This window comes from Hippoglossus hippoglossus, chromosome 20 (genome assembly GCF_009819705.1).
Source record: "Hippoglossus hippoglossus isolate fHipHip1 chromosome 20, fHipHip1.pri, whole genome shotgun sequence".
Taxonomy (NCBI): domain Eukaryota; kingdom Metazoa; phylum Chordata; class Actinopteri; order Pleuronectiformes; family Pleuronectidae; genus Hippoglossus; species Hippoglossus hippoglossus.
In genome coordinates, this window is record NC_047170.1 from 10,006,730 (window position 1) to 10,030,154 (window position 23,425).

General features: G+C 39.8%; 2 protein-coding genes across 3 annotated transcripts; one reads left to right on the plus strand and one right to left on the minus strand.

The window, feature by feature from the left end:
* Positions 1–134: 134 nt before the first annotated feature.
* Positions 135–12,171, minus strand: shrprbck1r (sharpin and rbck1 related). Of its 2 annotated transcripts, none has more exons than XM_034572511.1 (14): positions 11,737–12,171; positions 10,634–10,808; positions 8,632–8,709; positions 8,256–8,397; positions 8,069–8,159; positions 7,639–7,960; positions 6,806–6,903; positions 6,517–6,687; positions 5,114–5,274; positions 4,244–4,355; positions 3,302–3,481; positions 2,397–2,495; positions 1,697–1,840; positions 135–1,495 (listed from the first exon to the last, which is right to left on the minus strand). In XM_034572511.1, the coding sequence occupies exons 1-14, from the start codon at positions 12,013–12,015 to the stop codon at positions 1,415–1,417; spliced, it is 2,133 nt and encodes a 710-aa protein (XP_034428402.1). In that variant the 5' UTR covers positions 12,016–12,171; the 3' UTR covers positions 135–1,414. The 2 variants fall into 2 exon arrangements, with proteins under 2 accessions (XP_034428402.1, XP_034428401.1); XM_034572510.1 differs by having other exon boundaries at positions 8,632–8,712.
* A 3,934-nt stretch (positions 12,172–16,105) lies between these two features.
* prlh2 (prolactin releasing hormone 2) lies at positions 16,106–18,907 on the plus strand. The gene is made up of 3 exons (XM_034572512.1): positions 16,106–16,535; positions 17,478–17,661; positions 18,449–18,907. The coding sequence occupies exons 2-3, from the start codon at positions 17,499–17,501 to the stop codon at positions 18,649–18,651; spliced, it is 366 nt and encodes a 121-aa protein (XP_034428403.1). The 5' UTR covers positions 16,106–16,535; positions 17,478–17,498; the 3' UTR covers positions 18,652–18,907.
* The last annotated feature ends 4,518 nt before the right edge of the window (positions 18,908–23,425 follow it).

Sequence of the window (23,425 nt, forward strand, 5' to 3'; positions counted from 1 at the left end):
CTTAATGTTGAAGAAAGACATTTTGGAATATAAATATAACATATTAAAAGACACAGTATGGGAACATGTGATCATTGTGTTTGGCAGTTTTCAGATTCATCAAACACAAAGATGTTGTCAAGACACAAAGAAAGTGAGTTTTAAGGTTATTTATTCATCATTAAGGCACAGTAGTACATCAGTAACACAGTGCTGTGAACACAAGTAACAGTGAGGAAGTCGTCATGGCTTCTCAGTGCGGGGCAGTAGTGTAGTTGAGGGCATACTGTTGTGTTTGGAGTTCATTTTATGTTTTGTCTAGTGAACACAAAGTGCCATTTGTGAGGACGGTTACATGAATTAGAAAATATTCCAAACATCAGGATGGCTACAAACTTTTCACATGCCATTAAAACCAGTTAAGTATGCCAACGAGTATCACCACATGCACCCTATTATATACGAGTTCCCTAACGGGGAACATGAGCTTATCGACAAAACATGTTAACGTGTGCCTCCTCGGACAGAAAAGATTCCAGTATTGCCATTATTAGCTGACTATTCCCATTTATACATGGGAATCTTCCATCTATTGATGATGTCACGATACAATACTCAACTGGTCAGCAGCGCATTAAAACAGCCTCTGTGACCTCTAACTCCTCCACAGAAGTGGAAGACAAACATTGAAGTTTCGTTCCCCTCTATAGGTCAGACGCTCAAACAGCAAATCAGAATCAGACCTTTTCAATTTCTTTGGTGACAAGGCAAACACACAAATCGCACACAGACACAAAAAAATATACTATCTATAATATACTCTTGTTAGATCTATCTCAATGCAGAAAATTGCACATCAGAGACACACCACGGATTTCAGAACTTTTCCCAGAAAATGTCACTATGAACACCCTGCTACAGCTGTTGTGCACAACAATAAGGTCACTTCAGTTTTAAGCATCCTGGTACGAAGCTACCAAAACAAAACAAAAAAACACACCTGGATCTCTACATCTGCAGTGCAATCATTTTGAAAAGGCACCACATGCGAAAACAATATAATACTCTTTCTCTGCATCGTTCTGACCACATTTATCATCATTACAGTCAGATGCGATGATTTAATTTAAGCTAAACATGGAATCGTTGCAATCACACAGATTGCGTTTCCTTGTTTGTGAGAGGCAGGGCTAAATGTCAACATGTTTATTATTATTCTTCCGGCCGTTCTGATTACATTGCAGAGCTGAGGGCACAAATTATTTGGCAGTAAGTGATGGTGAGAAATGCGCTGAGAGTTTGTCCAGTTATAAAAAGTACAACAAACCTGTAACAGTCAAATCAGTTGTGTCCTGAAATGTACCTTTTTTTAAGAGATTATTTCAGATTCAGTCTCTCATTACTTTCGTCAGTCTGAGCATCAGTCTGGGGATTCTCAGTGGCAGTTTTGACATTTCGGATGACATTTCTGATTGTTGACATTGCAGCGACATCCTCCACTGGTGTCTCCAGGACCCTTGGAATGAAACAGAATCAGAGTTGGAAAGATGATATTCACATTTCGGTGAAAAAAAAGGATTTAAAATATTTCTCTTTGGATTTTCAGTATTTCTTTTTAGAGAATCTCTCGATCAAGGTTTATAAAATCAACAAAAAACAAATTGGCTCCTACATCTCTGTACAAGCCAAAAAAAGAAGCAAAGCAGAGATTCCTTACCTGCGATCCCCAGCGGGGTCCTCTGGTTACCCAGCATATCTCAGTGTGACAGACAGTGCAGCGTAGCCAATCACATCCATCCCTCTTCTGCACTATGATGCCACACTGGGGACAGTGCATCGCCTCCCCTGACTGCACCAGAGTCTGTTCATGAGACAAAGAGTGTAAGATGGAATAAGCTCTCTATTGGCACCAGACTCTCCAAATCAGTTGAGGTCAATCTAAAAGGTACAACTTATATTTACACCTTAACCTTTAATCAAAACCTTTTATTACTTCAGGCTTGAAATACTCTGTGACCGACATCCCAGGCTCAGTTTCAATGATTAAGTTATACCCAGTATTTACAGAATAATCAATGTTGCCATGCCAACAAGGTGACTGTAAACTTCTCCTCCTAAACACTAAAATAAGGAATTCTAAATGAAAAGTGCCCTGCATAACATCTGTTATCATTTGGCATGATATAAACAATTTGACTTTTACATATCTTAAAACTAAAACACCATAAAGTCTACTAATACTGTACAGAGATACACAGCTTAGACAAGATCTCTCTCTCCTTTCTCTTTAACAGTGTATGGCACCAGCTTCCACTCAGTGAAGGTTGGGCAACACCAGATCACATCAGCTCATGGCCGAAGGCTACAGTTACTTCATCAGGTTACCGGCATTATGACACAAGCCTAAAACAGCTCACCTTGAGTAGATGAGTCGTCCTCCTTGCAGCAGAGTCATTTATAGCCCGGGCTGCAAGATCATCCTGGTATTGTTTACAGTTCATTCCCTCGTGAATTGCCTGTAGCAACATAGAAGGAAGAGCAGAAAATGAAAATGTGATAGTGCTTGTTTTTATACAGTATAATAGATGTCCTGGATACTAGAGATGTGATTCTTCTGGCACTGATGAGGGAGGTATAACAACCCGAAAAGAACAATAACATGTCGAAAGTGCAGTTAAAGACACAGGTCTGCTGCGAGAGTGAACAGTAAACCGTGTTGCACAGTGTTTCAGGAAACCTCAAAGACAGGCATCTGGATCTGTACTTTCAGGGTGAGAGAGAGTTTGAATTGAAAACTTTATGTTTGCAGCATGTTGTCAAAATGTTCATATCCTGAAATGTTCTCAACAGGTGGCATCTGCTGCTGTATCTCTACACATACAACGTTCCCAAAGGCTCATTTAATCTTATGTAGGCTACAGTCATAACTATTCAGTCTGTCAAAAATACAGCACTGACTTTTTAAACTAACATTTAACCCTAAATGTTAGTCGAATCAAACCAGTGCTTGTACACGGACTATAAGGAGCAGTGTGTGTTGGTCTGCATGCCGTGGTATTAAACTTGGTATAGAGAATCGTAGAATTTGAATGGTAGTAGTACCGACAACCAAATTTATGTTAAAACGACATCTTTTCAGTGTATGTTAAACAGCAGTTAGCCTGAGGTGACCAGACCAATAAGAACAATGTGACTGCTTTCAGCTCCGTACTTTCACTTGCTTCTCTTAAAGGACTCAAGTATGAACCCTGAACACACAAAGACAATTTCCTAGAAAAGGTGATTCTAAGTAAATAATCAAATTACTGTCTATATTTCTTACTTTACAAATCAGACAGTTGTGTTTCCCGCAGACAGGGCAGTGGAAGACATTGACCGTGTCCTCGTACACACACCAGCCCCGACAGTCGGCGGTGGCACAGTGGTAGCTGCCCTCACATCGAGACTCGGCCACTGACAGACCTCTCTGCAGCCAGCGCTCGTACTCCTCCGCTGGCACCAACTGTGACGCAGAGAGGTGGTGAAAACATAGTTTATATACAGAGTAAGAATGTTATACACAAGATAGCAGTATATCCATGCTAAGAATTCATTCTATATATGTATTCTATTTTGAGCTTATAACTTAATCATTTTGTGTTAGTGTTTTTTCCAGCATGGAGGACTTTCCATAGGTCTGATGTATGTGAGGCTGAGTGCTTCCACATATTGGCCACACACACACACACACACACACACACACACACACACACACACACACACACACACACACACACACACACACACACACACACACACACACACACACACACACACACACACACACACACACACACACACACACACACACACACACACACACGTTTGACTTCTCTTTTTTTATTTTTATATTCCACTGGAATAGATTTCAAACCTGCCCCCCACCCCCCACACACTCATAGAGGCTGAATTCATTAGTCCTGGTTGGATCACTGTTTATTGATTAACATTTAGCAACTGCGTCCGTACAGAGTGAAGCTCTGTACGGATGCAGCTGTTACTGCACCACAGCCGGCGCCGTTACAGGCCGCCCACATGGAGAGAAGACAAACTCTGAAAACAGCAGCAGAGCAGGAGCTCCGGCTTCTTTGCTAAAAGTGACAGTACTGAAAGGAGCTATTTCTGCTAAATTAACACATAATATACAGTTTGATTTGAATAATCTGATGCTTTGGGATGCTAATGCTAAGATGCAGGTGCAGAATCTGGAGCTGGTGTAACTCACAGCTCTGATCTCCCTCTCCTGCAGGGAGCAGGCGCAGGAATACGTGTCATCTCTGTAGGGGCACGACACCTCGGGCTCCTCACTCAACATGATGACCGAGCGTAAACAAACTCTGGGCGAGCAGACACACGAGCACCGACACAGAAAGGTTTGAATCATGAGAAAAGTCCAGGACACTCAAACATTTACTCTTCCTGCTAGTAGAAGAAGCAGTTAATCCACTTTTCCTTTTGCCATTTTGCTCCCTCCCCTTGACACGAGACCACCTTTACACCATCAATCTGTTACACTATACAAAATAATTATGTACAACCCTGTGCAATAACACTAAAACACAAAATTGTGGAAATATCCTTATTTTACAACTAAAACTAAAACAACTTAAGTACAACTTAAATGCAACAAAAGTCAGTTTACCTGTGGTTTTCAATTCCAGTTATAAAAAAGCCTGCAAACATTAGAGCTTCCTCATTTTCACAGTGACTGCAAAGTGCCGACCGTTACACACAGAGGTGGGAGTGTCCTGATATGAGGCTGCTTGAATACAAAAGGTTTAGGAGAGATGGTATTTATACAAAGTATTATGAGGGAAAGTTTGTCTAGGCAAATACTCAATTCATGGAAAATGGGTCTCAAGCCACTGGCTGTGGCCGACGCAGAGACATAAAAAGAATGAAATCTCAGTTATGAGGCGTGAACTGACTTTTATTGCAGTTGGTTCTTTTAAAATGTATTGGTCTCATTCTTATCGGGGCTTTGGCAACAAACCATAACATTCAAGTCATAATGACCAGGCAGGCACTTACATTATTTTTACATCTTCCCTCTTCCTCTTTTTTTAAAGATTTCTCCCATCCTCCTGATTCTTACCTGCAGAAGCAGTGAAGACACTCCCTCAGCAGGACGCCTTCCCCAGGATGCAGGTCCACGTAGCAGATCCGACAGTCCACAGTCCCCGGGTTCGGCACCAGATCTTGGTCGTCAATCATCATCAGCCGAGCAAAATTCTCCCGGCGCTCCTGTTCCCTCGCCTGAGACAAGGAGCGGTGGTCATGGGAGGGTTAAAGGTATATTCCACAAATAATGTCCCTTGAGTTTTTTTATACGGGCATCCACCCAACAAAACACGTCAAGTGCACGTGCTAAGTGCAGGCACGCTCATTCATGCAGACACAGACATTGTGTATAAGTACTTTATTATCTGTTTCACAGAGTATATACAATTTGACAGTGCAAAATTTAAAACTAGGGTATTGCATTCAATTTACCTCATCCCACAATTTGTTCATTAAAAAGCCACTGATGTCAAGAGTCAACAGTGACCATGATTAAAACCTAACTGGATGGTCAATACAAAGAAAAAAAAAAAAAACATTCATAGTCTTATCATCAGGACCGGATTGATTATAATCAACATACAAGTTCATCATTATTGTTTATGTGACAAAAAAAAGACCCTAATATTGGTTTTAATATTTAAATTAATATTCAATACTGGTTTTCTTTTACCATGTCAGTGTTTGCACATTTAAAAACAAATGTGAAGTCACATCTTCTCATACAGTTTCTCTACTGTAAGAAATCATGATCATGCAAAATCGAGGAGTCGAGGCTGCACCTTCACTTGTGTTATTTATTTGGGCAACATTAGGTAGAAATAAGTCTGCAGTGGTATAAGTGCATGTCTTGGCTTGGTAAGCTACATTCAACTTGAGAAAACTAACAACAGTACCATACGCTTTCAATTCAAGCATATCTGCAGACGTGCATAGAGACAAAGGCTTGTGCATTAGATTTCTTGTGTCATCGAAAAATTGAGTGCAACCGAAACGGCGCTACACTTTCCGACTGTCAGCGAGTGTCGTGTGCCTGTGTCTCTGTGTGTTCAGTAGTCCTGGTCCAGGTTATACAGGAGTGAGTTGTTTTGAGCCCCAGCGCTCCTCAGCACCTCTCTTCTCCCTTTCTCCTTCAAAAAAACAGAGACAAAAGAGAAGAGAGTCAACCTGAGAGAGCCTGAAAAGTTTCTATCTAAATTTCGGCTTTGAATCAAGTTCATACTTGTCTTCTCCCTATTACTTTTTTGAGTAGTCGTCCAATTTTTCCAGTATTATTTAAAAAATTTAAAAAAAAAATCAAATTGTCATCAAAATCGAGGCATATCTATTCCAATTTTACATGCATGACAAGCTGTTGTTGCATGCATACAGGTGTGTTATTGTATGTAAATGTCGTACTGTGCGTGCATGTTACACTCTGTCGTGTGTATTTCCTACCTGCTGGTACTGTCTGATCGCCTCCTTCTCCTGCTGGATGCGCCGGAGTTCCAGCGCGTCGGGTCGATAACCCCCCGGGATGACGTAGTTCTCCGGCCGGTTTGTACTGCAGATCTCACAGCCCGGCCGAGTCGGTTTGTTAATGTAAGTGCAAGAGGGGCATGACCAGCCCTAACACAAAGAATAGCACTTTAATTTGTGTTTGTTGAACTTTGTTATTTATCTTTCAATACGTACTTCAATAACAATAGTGGGGTTAGGGTTAGTGGCTGCTGCTGCTGTGTATTACCTTGGTGGAAGATGTGGATGTGGTAGGGCTCAGTGCTTCATTCAGTTGAGGCATCTCTAGGTTGATGAGATCTTTGATTTCACTGATGTTTCCTCTTTCTGAAAAATGACAGAACAAGAAATCGGTAACATCTGAATGTGTGTGACCGTTAGTTAGTGTGTGTATGTGTTACATAACCTTTGACACGTGTACTATATTTAAGTGCAAAATAGGTCAAAAAGGCATAAAGCTACACTGTAAAAGGTAACACATGCTGAATGACATTATTAAATCCATGAGGGAGTTTTAACAAGCATTTCATACATGGCTAAATGGAATTTAAATTGGTCTGGTTTTTAGTTTAGCATAACTTTATTTTCACTACACGTGTAACGATAGAACGAAGTACAGATACAGCTCCAGTGATTTCTTGAAATTCAGTTTTTGACACAATTACAATGACTGCTTTTACTTTGAGTGTTGTGTTGTATAGCTTCTCTAAACAGGTCACACAAAAAGTCTCAAATGTGATACTTGAGGTATAGATGTAATATAGGCATGAAAATGGAAACATTTACTTCTACTTCTTTCTGCTTAATTTAATATGTATTACATTGTACTTCAAATGAAACTTCTAGTTATAAAGGAAGTGTCTGCAGGCCCTTTTTCAGAGGAGCCTTTAAACCAACAAGAGTTTGATGAATTAAAGGAAGATTAGAATAAACTAAAAATAAACCAGTGGATTTAAATTTTTCATGAGCATTGACTGTGACAGGGAACAAATTACACAGCTTTAACCATTTGCTGTGCACCGGGTACATCGATCTAACCCTAATATTAAAGCCATCACTCACCAGTGTTGCTGCTCGTATGGAGTCTCGGGGGCAGGGTAGTGTACGGCCTCCGGTCCTGAGATGAGGTGCCGTTAGTAGAGGTATGAGGGAGAGGCGGGGTGGGCAGCGACAGTGATGGAGGGGCGAGGAGAAGGGCGCTCTCCTGATCCTGCTGCAGGACTTGGTGTGTCAAGTGGACGTATCGGGCTGACAGGAGGTACAGGAAAGCCGTGTCGCCGTCCTGACGAACGCCGTACGAGGCGAGAGAGCGCTGGTCGCTGCACAAGCACTGGCCGATCACCCAGCGCTGCACCCGCGGGTGGAAGCCGTACTCAAGAAACATCTGAGGAGGTATAGAATGAAAAGAAGCAAACAAGTGAGAGTGATAATAGAAGAGAGAAGTGTAAATAACTTGGTGATGAAATAGAGAAAAAGTTTGAAAGAGGCTAACCTGCTGTTTCAGTGCTGCAGTCGTCATATGAGGGAAAACTTTCACAGTGACACAACAGGACGAGGAAGAATCTTCAACTACAACAGCCAAACTGTTAGAATAAAATTAAATACAAGCCATTAGACAAAATCTATGACAATTTCTAGTAAAATCATGTTAAAATCACAAATACCAATCAAGGTCCTACTTGATTTCAGAGTCTTCATAGTCTTGGGCAAAGGGCTGGATCTTGAGGGCAGTGTGTTTCCGTGCGAGTGTGACAGCGATGAGAGAGGCAGACTGCATGTCACCTGCTTCTATGGCTCGGGTCAGGTCTATGCAGGTTTCCTCTACAGATGGATAGATGCATACATGCACGGGGAAACACAGACAAGCCTACACAGGTGAACATAGGTTGATGGAAAGAGGATGTTTCCATTCCGCCACAGAGCCACTATGGAGCTAACAATGATTCAATGAGTGAATAAAATGAGTGAGCGAATGAGTGAATTAGTTTCATCGCATCTAAAGAAGTAAATCACATAATGGTTTATATTAAACAGGGAGATGTTCGGTGTACACACCTGTTCGTTGCAAGTTCAATGTGTCCTGACGTTGGAGATCCTCCAAGGGGCGCTGTGGGCCATTATCTTGAGGAGCAACTGCCAATGAAAAATGTTGAAAACCAGAAGTTTTAATGAAAAACACAACAAAAAGACCAAGAGTAAAACATTCAGATAGACTGGATAAAAAGATGGTTAACATGACTGCTCCCCGAAAGTGAGGCCGGAGTGTCTTGATTGTCCCCTGGTGGCTGACTGCAGTACAGCTCATAATCAGTTATTAGATGCTATAAAAACAGGGTGAAACATCATGGTTGACAGCTGAGATTGACTCCTGATTGGCTGAGCATAACCCAGTCACTGTGCAGACTCTAGCTTCAAATGACTTCACTGGAGGAAGATGGCAGCCTGCGTGTTATTTTGGCTTCATTTCTGAAGAGTGGGAGGAAATGGTCCATCTTTATCTAAGTCTGAAATCTTAAAATATATTTTTTACGCAGGAATGGTAGATTTTATTTTGTTGCATTTTATCAGAATCTACAGTTCCGAGTAGATTTCGTACTATCTTGTGAACTAATCTCATCTATTTAAAGCATCTAATACAGACTATTAAAGAGTTAAGTTTGACGGCAACTAAATTGAGAGCTACTCTCACTCTCACACTTACAAAAGGAAATGAGATCAGTTGAAAGAAAAGCTTGTGTCTTGTGCTGCAGGGCTTATTTGTCCATTACACTGTCACTTCCACATCCTCATGTTGGTTTGAATGTTTAACAGAGAACCACTGCACTTCTTAGACAGGAAATAATGTTGTTACCGCATTTAATTCTTTACATGTTAACTATAATATGATGCATCCAGACTAGGAAAGGAAGTACAGGTAAATACAGTATACTACTGAATGTTTGTCTAATATATTTATAATGTAAATATGTATAATATGTATTTTGCCAGCTCTTTAAGTTCCAGTTAATCTGTAAAGGGAGATTAAACATCAACTGTGTTAAGAAAAATAAGGGCCCAGGTTTGTGTCACACTAAAGCTGCAAACTGCACAACTCTGTATAAATATCATTATGATGTTAGGACATAGTTACTATAAAACCTGCTTTATAACCAGATTTAACATTCATCAATTACATTATTGCTTAAACACACGTGAAAGTGTTAGAAATAGAATATTATGTTAGTGAGCAAAAGATCTGGTAATTGAAATTCCCTCTAAAGTAAAAATATGAAGCTTGTTTACAGTTGTTGAAAAAGTCACTACTGACGTGACCAATCATTGTCCAGGCCAGTGAAAAGCTCATCTGTTCAAATAAATATGTGACTGAACAGTGTGATACAACAAGCTTGTTTCACAAAAACTGAGTTCACTGCAGGGCAAATTAAATCCGACACTTGAAAATACACAAGTGTCCACACAATATTTTAAAGTGGGTTTACATGAATACATGATTGTTCTGCAAGAAATTATAAAAGTTTCTCCATCTTTCTTCTGTGGCTGCTATCGAACAGAAATGTAAGTGAGACACTTTCATTTTTTGAAAATGTATTTAAAGAAAAACTAAAAATATCCCATTGAGTATTCAGACCCTTTACTGGGTTGAATTTTCTTAGGCAGCGATTACTTCCTCTGTGCATTTTATTAAATGACACAAATGGTCAGAATTGGCATATTAAAATAGCCATAGTATTTCTAGTGGCCACTAATCGCACATATCCGTAATTTAATCAAGTGGATCCGTCACTCGTGGACTCCTATCAAGGAGTTAAAGGTTCAGTGTGTAAGATATAGGTGAAAGGGATCTAGTGGCCGAAATTGAAGGCAAAATAATCCTTGTGGTGTTTTCACTAGTGTGTTTCATCTAAATTTTACCTCAGAATTGGCCCTTTATTTTTAATTACTTAACATTTACATCGGGAGCGGGTCCTCTCTACGGAGGCCGCCTCGCAACTCTCTATGCAGGAGAAACCCTGGTGAAGGAGTGTGAATGCTTCCTGAACACACTGTCGGTACTGACCTCTATGTGCTTCTCTCAGTGATGACATCACCACAGTAGCCCACTCATTGGCCTCCTGCTCACAGCGAAAGTTGAAGCTGATGCGGTCGTGTGGCGGCGCAGTTAAATGCAGCTCGTGGCACTTTGGTGACTTCACTTCATAGTTTACGGCTCTCAGATCAAACTCAGCGACCGTCTGGAACAAAAGGGAACAGAGAGTGAGAGGGAAGAGCGATGAGGTCAGGTGACACAGGGAGGGAAGATGAATCATTATGTTGTGTCAAAATGGCAACGATGTGTGTCACTGCATATGTTTAGATGAAAAAACACAAGTTTAATATTGGTTTATACCATATAAATTAAATACAGACAGACATTGCTCTCTAAGAAAATCTCAATCAATAGAACAAAACTTAATTTGTCTAAAACATACTAATGTAAAACAATAAAAACTGAGTAGAACTCTCCCAAGTCGCTGAATTGAAATGCATCATATGAGAGGTGCATCTAAAATTTCTGACCATATTTTTAACTACACACGTGCACGAGCCAAAGCAGCTCAGCCAGGTAGCATCACGCAATACAGGCAGTGTGTGTCGGATTTGCAACAAAAACGTAAACGTTAAAAACCAATGTCTGTAGTTTTAAAATTGCAATAACTGATTACAATACAGGCTTTGTTATCAAGTTCCACATTCAACTGACAGATGTGACCGATAACAGAGGAGAAGTGGGTTTCTGCATCTTGGAGAAGAACTCGAAAATCGAAAAATGGCAAGCTGCCATGAGTTGTGTGCTCTGTTTAGTGGTGGTTCCGTGATGGCTGTCTGAATAAGGAACATGCATGTATGTGGTGAGGAACAGAGGGGGCCACGGGGGGGGCACAACTCCTTTTAGGTGGGTTAATACAGCCCTGGTGAGAAGCCAAAGACTATAAACTAAAGTTTGGTTTTGTTTCACCATATTTTCACACATCAGTTTGTATAGTAATACAATAATAAAAAACTTTAATTGTATAGCACTTTTCTTAACTAGGTTAAAAAGTGCTTGTCTGGTGGGTGGTTTCATATCTAGACTGAATCTACTACATGTCAGTAAACAACAACAAGCCCCTGTGGACTCACCACACTCCGGCCAGTCTCGCTGCTGTCCTGCAGCGACAGGCGGAATTCCCCGGATTTCCCCGGGTCCATGCTGAGCTGCAGGCGGAGTGACTCGTCGCCCGCTCCGGGGAGACACAGCGGCCGAATGCCGGAGTGGCACACCGACACCCGCACCGAGATGAGGACGGTGTGGCAGCCGGGCTGTGGCGGCGAGGCCCCATGCTGAGCGGGGAGGGCGGCGGACTGGTCCGGCGGAGTGAAGCCGGGGGTGTGAGTCCACCCGCCCGAACTCAGCGACATGCCGTCGTCACACGCATGTAGAAAACAAACACACACACGGAGGGTCCCCTCGGTTGGTCACGTCTCGTCCCACGCGGTTTCCTGTGGTTGTTTTTACTCCATTTCCCGGACACTTCCTACATAGTGTCTCTCTCTGGATGTTCATCAGCTTCACTGTCAACAGGAAGTCAGTGAGCGTGACAACTGAAGCGACTTCAAAATAAACTGCAGGAGCGTACACTTCCCTGTACTTCCGCTTTCGTCAAAGATCCGCCTCACGAATAGTTTTATTTTACTTCCACGCATCAACAACAACAACAGCCTCCATCCATGGATATGATACTTATCTCATGTCAAGGTTATTGAAGTCTGCTACTCGTCAGTGGTGATGGAACTTTATTGCTCTTTTGGGTTCACTGGAAACATTTCAGTTGTCGTTTGCAAAATTTGGAGCACATGCGCACGTGTTGTGACTTTTTGCAGCGGACGTGTCATCAAATTGATTAAGTTGTTCTTTCTTAATTTCTTTCTTAATTTCTACGTGTTTATTTTTCTATTTGCATGTGTTGTTTCTATTTGCATGTGTTGTTTCTGTTTGCATGTGCTTTCTTAACTTGGATGTGTTGTTTCTGTTTGCATGTGTTTTCTGGATTTTCACGTGTTGTTTCTGTTTGCATGTGTTTTCTAGATTTGCAGTGCATTGAGCTCTCTCGGCCAACGTGTGTTTTCCTGAATTAAATGTAAGTGTTATTATATTGTAAACTCAAGACATTTATCATGTGGTGTGTTATGATGTAAGATTGGCTACAATATACGTTTATGAATGGAACAAGAGGACACGATCTTGCCCTTGTTATACAGTCTTTGATTGGACCCACTCCCACTCTTCTCACAGGGACATCTAGTGGCATAAGTAGAAAGACCAGCAGCACCAGTCTCTAAAAGCTGTTATTCTCAATTTGGGCATCATTTCTGGGGGGGGGGTCGCCAAGTTCTCGTGGAGAAATAAAGTTATAATTACATTTTAAAAAGTCTCCCTCCACTTATAGAGCCTATAAAAGCCGAATATGTGCGTATTTGTGTATTGCATGTGCACACATTTGACCACAAAGGGGCAGCAAGGCCTCTCATATAGAAACACTTCCTCCCATCTCCCCTTTCTAATAATTCAACTGAATTTCAAAGATTTAATATTAGAAGAAATATAATGTATTTGTATGATTGAAACAATTTAGCAACATAAAGCAGTCTGAGAAATAAGTAGAAATATTGTGAGACCTGCAGAAAATGCATCCGACATCATAGGGGAACATAAATTGACATGTGACAATACAGCATTAAAACTCATTCAGCACTCTCCTACTCCAGCTCACAGATAGTGTAAGAAGAGATGTGATGGGTTGAGGTTTCATATATTGTCCAAAGTAGGAGTGGTTGACTCTATTTATTTCCAACCCAGGTGGGACTTTAACCCACAATCCCCAGCTCTGGAGTCTGATGCCTTATCCATTAGGAAACTGGACCACAATTTATCAGAATCACCAATGTTTATGAGCAGCTGCATCTTTGAGGATCAATTATATATTTCCTTGTTCGTTGTTGGATGTTGATTCTGCACAAATTTATTGTCCTCATAAACCTTTTCAATCGTGAAATGTTAATGCTTGAGGAAGTCGTAAAATTTCAATCCAGGTGTTTTTTGTTCTGAATGAAAACTCACCCGGGAAATTCCTTCAATGAAACTGACAGATTTTTTTAGTAGAGAGGGTAAAACAAATATAATCAATGAATGTCCCGGCCCACACACCGTGTAGGTCACGATTTAGGAGGCAGTTAACAAAATATACTGTAGCACCAAAGGGCGAATGATTTAGATCACAGAGCTAAACTGTTAATCATTGTGCAAGCAAGGGTTTCACAATCAATACCCACAATTCTCAGAGCTCTCACAAAATCAAGGGAATCTCCTCCTGTTGCTGAAGAAATACTTTCAGTCACTTGCTTCCTCGCTTGTGATGTCACGATCCCTCAAAGATTTTACACAGGACGTGTAACGAAGCAGGAAGTCTGGCGGGAGCCCCATGCTGTGCCTCCACTCACAGAGACACAGATGACACGGGCGAGATGAAGCCATTCAATCAGACGCTGATGAGACCATGAAGAAGAGGACGTTCTGTCACATGTCAGATAAAAAACATCTCTGTAGATTTTTCTCTCTATTACATTCATGAATAACACCAACAGTCACATGACGTCTGGGTTTTCAGCTCAGCACCAAACCAAACCACGAATAAACTTTATTTTTAAATGTAAATCCAATCTCCTTTAATTATTTATGGCTGTTTCTATGTTGTGGTGAGATTACACGTCCTCAGGTACTTATCATCTCATTATTGCAGCCATGCACACTGTGTTGTTCAATCTAATCACAGTCTATGACGAATTGTTTGTGCAGGAGAACTTAAGTGCTGCCCCAGGATGGAGATCACCACCTGCATCGGGTAAACAGAGAATGGATGTGATATGCACATATTTTAGAGTTCTTGTAAGAACCATAGTTGTAGACGGTTGATTGATTGCAGATGCTGGAGACAAAAGCATGAATGAGAGCTTGTGCATTATGGAATGAAAGGATTGATCGGATCGGGACCACTTTGGTAATTTCTCAGAAATGTCTATAAAATATTGGAAAATTCTTATCACTATGTACCACAGTGAAAACTAGTGTTGTAAGACCTGCTCCAAAACCCAAAGATTTTCAATTTACTCTTATAAAAGCCAAACAAAAGTAGCAATAGTCACAGTTTAGCTCAGTTTAGCTTTAAAAACTTATGATATAACTTCCAAATACCCCAAAATATCATGTTAATTGAATATCTGATTAATTAATTTAGAATTTCAGCTTTACATCTCCTGCAGAATTTATTTATTTGCCTTCGTAAGGGGAACTATTCATGGATTATTTTCTTTTTCTAACCCTAACCCTTTTTTTCTTCCCAGAATGAATTAGAATTAAATCCCTCAATAAAAAGAAATCTCCAAACTTTAAACTGAGAGGAACAGATCTCCTCCCAAACCTTTGCTGTATGTTCTGCACATCTCGGCTACGTTTGACATCACATGTTTTGACCTTTACACTTTTTGTTGTTGGGCCCAAAGGCGACTTTACATCTGAACAACACTGAGTGTCTGAAATCCTTCTCATCCTAACCTCTCACTTGTGAGTCATCGCTGTCTCCTCTCAGATCCGCACAGGTACTGGTGACATGCGTGACATTTATAGCTTCTTACTCCTTCCTCAGTCTGTTTTGTGCTGTGCGTTTTTCTGTCACTGACCGTTCCAGCTACTCTGATATTGTATTTCAGTTTAGTGCCAGATGCTGTTTTTATGTCATAAAGTGTTAAAGAGAAAAAGTGAAAGTAGATGCAAGCATTAGTGAGCGTTCAAAACACATACTTACACATTATTTAAATAATTTACCACAAATTGCCTCAGATCTTTTGTTACTATCTTATTTTCAAGAACATCTTTCAATTTTCATGTCAAAATGTATATGTTAATTTTAAAGAAGACAAAATGTACCAACAGATATTAATATTGGTAGTGAATTTGTTTTTTTTCATCATTGTATTTCCTTTTTAATTTTCTAGCAATGAGATGATTTTTCATTATGCACCAACATTTCCCAAAGGTGTTGTTCATGCCAAACTTATTTATGTATTTATTATAAGGAGGACAAAATGTTTAGTCTCTTTCTTTCTTCCTTACCTTTCGTCTTTTTAGTCTGTTTTCTAGCTATGAGCTCATTTTTGATTACACACCGTCTCTTGTCAAAATATTAAAGTCTATTTGAAGGAAGACAAAATATATACGCACAGACATTGAATCATTTCCCTATAGTCTTTCCACTTATTATATTTTGCCTTTTTTTTGTTTTCCAGCAATGAGATCATTTTTGATTACGCATGAAAATGATCCCAAATGTAACATTTTATCTATTTTTAGGGCCAAAAGAAAAATGTTTCAGCTGACAGTGTGTCCAAGAACACACTGAGGTGTTTTTTCTTTTGCAGTAGCTGATTGGGTGCTGGCTGGTCCCTTTTGTAATCAAGCGGAATGATGAAAGACTCATCACAAACCACCCACCACAGTCATTGTCTGACAGACCCACTTGAGCCGCTGGGTCTCCCCATGCTCACTAATTCAAAGTCGTCCGTGTGTCATTGACTCCCTGATGGACTACTCTGCTACGTGACGGACATCAGGAAAGCTCCAAAAAGCAGCCGTCCTCTGTCAGAGGGGTGAGGGGGGGGGGGGGGGTTAAGGAGTGGGAGGATGCGAGGATGCGAGGAGGCGAGGAGGAGGAGGAGATGGGTGATGCATCCTGTAGGTCTGGGATGACTGTGTGTGACTGACGTTCATTGATTCATCATCCAACAACCTCATGGGCAGCAAGGATATATAAGCTGGATCACACCTGCTCAACAATAACCACTGGAGACCTCCGCCAACTAACCTCAGCCCGTTACCAAAGTCCAGGGTAAGATGATGCTGCTCAGAGATTATATGATATATTTATATCATTTATACATGTTTACTTTCTAGGCTACATCGAGTCGGGAATTTGATGATTATTGTGTGATATTTAGACACTTCAGGTGGATTTATAAGAATTATATATATGTGACTACATCATCTCTGTGCTGTTCACGAGTAATATAATATTGATAGACTGTAAAATTGCCAGTGATGTTTCTTTTGGGACTTATAATGAAAAGTATAAGTAATGGTAGTACATTAAGTTATGTATTTAGATGATGGGTGTTGATAATTTATCATATATGATATTGATTGCCTAGACTGTATGGGCTTTGTATTTCTAATGGGACTTATAATGACAAATATGAGTTTAAAATGGTTATGATAGTACATTAAGTTTTGTATTTAATTTATTATTTTACTATACTTAGATACTTTTAGTGGATTTCTAACAATTATAAGTGTTAGGGGGCTGTGTACTTATAATTCAATATTGATTACTGTAGAATAGCCAATGATATTTCTTTTGGGACTTATAGTTTCTATTGGGCATAACAATACATTAAGTATTTTATGATGTTCAGATACTTCAGTTTCATTTGTAACAATTAGAACTGTGAGTACATTATTAAATGGTATTGTGTTTCTTTTGGGACTTATAATGACGAATATCAGTTAATAGTTATTATGATGTGTTTTTCTAGAGTTTTTGTTGCTTAGTAATGAGGTTTAAATGAATGTTTTTCTTCATCTCTTATGAATAACAGTCTCTGCATTTCAGTTTTTCTCTCATATTCAAAATTTGATTCATAATAATCTGACATATCCTAAAGACATTTTTAATTCAAATTATATCTTTTCTAGCTTTTTCCAGGTTTTCTTCTTGTTTTGAGTAACCTCTAACAGATGTGTTTCTGACCACTGTCCCTCCGTCCTCTCTCAGTGCCTTCAGCGACTCCACAGCATGCTGCCTGGGAGAGCGGCTAATGTCCGGCACTGTGTCCTGACGAGCCGCTGGCTGCCCGCAGTCCTGGCACTGCTCCTCCTCCTCTCCTCCAGCATCAGCAGCGTTCACAGCACCACGGTGGAGCACGACTTCCACATCGTTCACAATGTGGACAACAGAAGTAAGACCTGGGATTTGCTTTTAAGAACCTGCTGAATGTGAGTCACTGAGTGTGGAGATTTAAGGAAAACGTGAGGATGACTGACAAAACAACTATCACTTAATATAATAATAATAATATGTTCCTCTTATTTATGTCTCTCCATTACTATTCCTATCATTTTCAGAGGAATTAACTGTCTGATGTTCATTTTACTATTAAACTTTCCAACTGAGATACTGGTTTTCAAACCCCTGTCTTAATCTCAAGGGATCATTGACTGCATTTGAATATTAATAGCCTTGAGATGCTCTACGTCTTATTTGTCTCGATTCATAAAATCTGTGTGGTTATTGGGGTTATATATAAGAGTAAATGCTTTTTTACTATACTATTTTCTTTATACTCGTTTTTTCTTCAATACACAATTTATAATCTGTCAAAAGTAGTTATGAACCAAATTGTTGGAATTATTTAAAAGAAAAATTGCAATAAATATGACAATAATGTTCTAGTAATCATTGGGATCCCATTTATTGTCATTAAAATGAATATTCTCCATATAGAGTACTTTGAAGCATCAGAATCTATGTAAAAACCTGAATAATCAAACTGAAGATGCAAAAAATGTCCATATGTTTGACTTAGGAATATTTCATGTCATCATTTATTTTTAGTAGCCTACTACAAAATATACCATATCATAATATCATTGTGTTTGTGGTAGTAATTTTGGTCTTTACATCATTATACTTGAATGCTTGCTTTGATATATGATGACGACCGTACTTGTGTCTGTGTGCTCCAGGTCCAGAGATAGACCCGTTCTGGTACGTAGGGCGCGGGGTGAGACCCATCGGCCGCTTTGGGAAGAGGCACAGCGTGAGGGCTCTGGGCAGCAGCGGGATGCAGCCGGTCGTCAGGACGCTGGAGCTGCTCCTCAACAGCCTCAGAAACAGGGAGAACCTCGAGAAAGCGCTGGACGGAGAAGACAGGGATTGGTTACCATGACAACATGTCCTCCCCCCCCAAATCATAAACTCTGAGTGTCTTTATTTTTTATTTTGATTAAGGTTACTGACTCTGTATTTCTCTCTGGTGTCTTTTCTGAGGCCTTGGTTGACATGAAATCCCTCTTCAAATCTATTTGTACATAAAAATGTATTCTATATTGGTTAATAAATCGGAATGTTGTGATTATATGTGTGATCTTCCTGGATTTTCTGGTGCACAACCAACGTCTTCTTTCAAAAGAAGCTTTAGGTTTGCAAATCTATATCTTTTGCATATTAATAGTTTCCCCAACATAATAATTGATTGCATGTAAAAGTGGAGCTGTGCACAGTAAACCTCTTCATAGCCGTTCAAACTGGATTAAACAGGAACAACAGTAATATTATCTTTATCTGTGTGAATCTCATTCTTTGTGAGTATCTGGGGCACAGTTAGAAAATTAGATGTCCTGTGTGAATCCAGCATCGTATACGCGTCAGTCACTTGCACAAAACACTAAAGTTACTGTAGGTCAGCTATGATAGAGCAATACACACATTAGTCTATATCATATCCATCTTTTCACACATATACATATATTAACAAATTCTTTGATGAGACACTATTCTTTTTTTTTTTTTACATTAGAAAAAACATCCAGCCAGCCTCCTCACCAAATCTACTAAAAAAGCATATTACTCAGATTTTAGCTTCTCTTCATTGGCTTCCAGTAAAATTCTGAATTTATTTGAAGATTTTATCACTGACCTTCAAGGCCCATTCATTCTAAGCTTGCACCTCAGTACATTTCAGATCTTTTGTCCTAACCTGAGGTCCTCAGTGAATTTCCTGCTGTCCACCCCACAGTCCTGAGGACCAGAGGTGGTCGTGCCTTCATGCCCCCACTCTGAAGAACAACCTCCCTGAGGAGATCCGTCTCACGTCCTCCTGATCCTCTTTTAAATCTCTCTTAAATACGCATTTTTTAAAGGTGTGCTTTCTCCTAGTTCTGTTCTAATTAACTATTTTAAACGGTTTAACGCAAACCCATGTCCAGATTAAAGTTACACTAAATTAGAATGAAACTGAGTGGAACTGAAGTGGGTAATTAGTTTCTGCTGTTCCTGTAGCTCCTGTGAAGCAGCTGTATAAGGTGGAAAGAAATTCAAACACAGGAGGCTGAAGAAACAAATAGAAAATACAACTGGTGCAACATCAGTGAAGGTGCTGCAGGCAGATTGTTTTACTTAATTGAAATATTAACTCCTGTACTGTATTTGCACTAACAGGAAATAAAGCAGACTGGATTTAACCAGATGAATTTACTGTTTGTGTGATGATTCATCAGAAATGACTGCATCATGTTGTGTCTCTGACTGAAAAGCTCTCGTCACGGCTGCTTCCTCCTTCAGTCTGAAGCTTCAGGTAAAGATCTGGAGAAACTCTGGATGACTGGAAGAGAACCTTCCAGTGATCAGGTTAACTTCACTGAGGATGTTGCCATAGAAACTGACTCAGAGTTGAACTTTTTGAAACTGAAAGGTTTCCATCCAATATGAGTTTTCATTTAACCTCTGAAACAGACCCCAGATGTGTCCAGGTGTGAACGGGTGCAGGGGCGGATTTCACAGGGCGGGGATGGGGAGTGGGCAGGGTGGTCCGGACTCCCCCATCCTGGGTGTAACAGAGAGTTGTCCCCCTCATTATCACTGTAAAGATAGCTATATAAGTTTACATAGTATGAGTGTGCTAATTATAGATACTACATCAAGTGTTTTTAAGTTTTGAAAAATCGAACCCCCTCTCATTTGCCGCAGTGCGATCTCAGTGGTTTCTGACCTCAGTTGCGTCTCTGCGTCAGTTAACAAAGGATGTGTCAGACATGTTGCTTTGATTCTAGCTCTCAATAGAATAAAACACATTTACATTGAACCAGACTGCACCTTGTTGCTGTTTTACCTCACGGTTGAATCTTAAATCTAACCCCCTGCTGGCTTGGTCCATGCAGCAATGTCTTCGAAAGCACATTCGGCAGAAGGTCTGTCCACAATTTAAATGTTCAGAACTCTGTGAATTTTCTTTATTTTTTATACCGATTTTCAAGCAGTTTGGTTTGTTACAAAAGCCAGATGTGTATTTATGTTACAGAATGCTTGGTTACATTAAAACCGCCTGTTTTTATACAAAATATATGTAGATGATAATATTTCTATAATATTTTAGATGAACGTACTCAAAGTAATTTGGATCTAAGTACAGTATTTTTTCTTACCACATATACAATGGCTGCCATGGTGTAATTCCCTGTATAATTTTGGAAATAAATGAAGACTTAATTACTAAAATAAAGATATGAATACAATGTAGCATATGTTCAGTGTCTGGAAGGCTTCATCGTGTTCTGGACTTTCACACATTGACAGTGAAATATTAGAGATCTGCTTCTTTGATAAAACAAAATCTCATTTGTGATTTTATCAGCTTTATTTGGGTTTATGGGTGTTGCTTCTTTACTATTGTGCATACATAGGCTGCTGGACATATAAAGTACTCTGGTAATATATATATATATATAAATAAAGATTTGCACTTGACAAATGTTTATCGCCCCCCCACCCCCAACAATGAGCTGAAGGCTCCGCCCCCTGACCAGGTGTGTGACCAGGTGTTTCTGATCAGCTGATGACGGAGTCTATCTCCTGAGCGTGGACGCGCTGCTCGCGCCTTCTCCCGCAGTTTGTCTTGGCGCGTGTCCAGGTCACGAGCTGCAGAAAAAGACGCAGAACAAACTGAACACTACGAAAAAAGCACGCACAGGAAAAGCTACGCGACGCAGCGAAACAGAAACTGAGAGAATGTGAGAAGAAGTTTTCTTCAGGCTGCAGCAGCGTCTGACGTCACACGCCCGAAAACCAAAAGCAACCCGCTGTGATGGTCACGTGCGCGGCGGAGGTCATAGTTTAACGTTATTTTATTATTTAAACGTTTTAATTTAACGTTAATATTATTTTAACGTTTCATCGTGGACACAGACGACGGGTCGACCACGTCCAGCTTCACCGCTCCTCATCACAGGTGAGTCACATGAACGGTTAGCGTCATCAGTGTCAGGTGTGTGTAAGTTTCTATATTTCAACAAAACCTCAGAATTAAACCAAGGAAAAGTCCGTCTTTTATTTAATGTCATATTTATTTTTAAAACACTTGCAACGTTAGGTACAATAAAATAACAAGAAATACAGTGGAATAAAATGGTTTAATATTCCAGTATCAAATGAAGGAGAAATAAATCAAATGAATAAGAATAAATTGAACTGATGAAATAAAGAAATTAAATGTTGAATAAAATGAGAATTAGCTTATTAAATAGGTGAATAAAATGTACTTGCCGGTGTTTGGTTTTCATTTTAACTTCAATGTTTCTTTTATGAACAGAAACCTGTTCGTCGTGGACACAGCGAGACGTGGTGGACCTGGTCCAGCATCACAAAGGACCTGAACTCTCTCAGAACAGGTGAGTGACTCCTGTCGACTGGTTGTATGGAGGACATTTACTGCCTCAACATAACAAATGTATCATGTTTTTTACAAATGTTATACGGTTCATTGACAAAACTGTGGTTTGTAAATACATAAACGTCAAACTTTTCCAAATAGAAAAAACCCTAATGTTTTACTTTTCATAATTTAAAAAACAATGCGTATTCATGTGGTTTGACATCAGAACTTTTTTCAATTCTTTTACTGGGTTTATGTTTTCAATGAATTGTACAGTAACATTTTCAGTTTCACACTTATTTTAATATATAAGTAAGTTCATTTTAGGTATTTTAGTACCCAGCCTCTTTTCATAAATATCTACATACAAGAAAGCCACAGAGGCAGCACTGTTTGACAACAAATCTTGTATTAATGTCTTCAGCTTAAATATTTCTATATAATGTATTGTATATTTTTTTCACATTTCACAAACAATAGTTTGAGATCAAATTTCATCTTCCAAGATTAATCGTATCCAAACACTATAGAGAATTGATCCAATCACATAGTTTTTGTAGGGTATATCTTGGGGCTTTTATTTTTGACATGCCGCATTTTGTTGTTTGGTTTGTTTTCGTATTCACCAACCACGGTTTGTGTCATTTGTACAGTTTTGTTTGATATTCACAGCATATTTGCTCCGTACTTAATGAATTAGAGCAATGTTAGCTTTATGTCATTACTTTCAGGTGTGTTGACGAGTGGCCGACTATAATTTGTGTAGAAATGATAACGAAAATTAAAATCTGACCTCTCTTTTCTTTTTCTTTCAGGTCGATCTTCAGGAAGATCTTCAAACGGTAGGACCAATTTTTCTTTTTGATTTTGGGTGGCCGCCGTGCCCCCAACTCGCTTGGCCGCCGTGCCCCCAACTCGCTTGGCCGCCGTGCCTTAAATGTATTTATCATGGCCGCCGTGTCATGCTATGCCTTTCTTTGCAGATATGACCGTACGTTCATTCGTCGTACGACCGACAACCGCCCATTCGCCAGTGCATCCGTCTTTCTTCTTCTTCTCATCTCTCTAAGAAATGTGTAGCTGATCTGAAGCCCAGGGTTAGGTATTGACTTGAAGTTTGTTGAGGGATGATATAAGATATGATTTTATGATAAGATATGCAGTATTGATGTCTGAAACTTTGATTCAGCTCAGCAGTTCATATTAGTAGATGTAGTGTGGCCCAGTTTGTTTGAGATGGCCGCCGTGCCATGGCTTTCAATTTGTCAATTAACTTGATGAAATGTTGATGGCT

Excerpts from the sequence above, each read along its gene's own strand:
- shrprbck1r (XM_034572510.1), bottom strand. The coding sequence starts at position 12,015 with ATGTCGCTGAGTTCGGGCGGGTGGACTCACACCCCCGGCTTCACTCCG. Across the intron at positions 10,809-11,736 it reads GCGAGACTGGCCGGAGTGTG|ACGGTCGCTGAGTTTGATCT; the intron begins GTGAGTCCACAG and ends CTTTTGTTCCAG. Across the intron at positions 1,841-2,396 it reads GGACGACTCATCTACTCAAG|ACTCTGGTGCAGTCAGGGGA; the intron begins GTGAGCTGTTTT and ends TCTCATGAACAG.
- prlh2 (XM_034572512.1), top strand. The coding sequence starts at position 17,499 with ATGCTGCCTGGGAGAGCGGCTAATGTCCGGCACTGTGTCCTGACGAGC. Across the intron at positions 17,662-18,448 it reads TCACAATGTGGACAACAGAA|GTCCAGAGATAGACCCGTTC; the intron begins GTAAGACCTGGG and ends TGTGTGCTCCAG.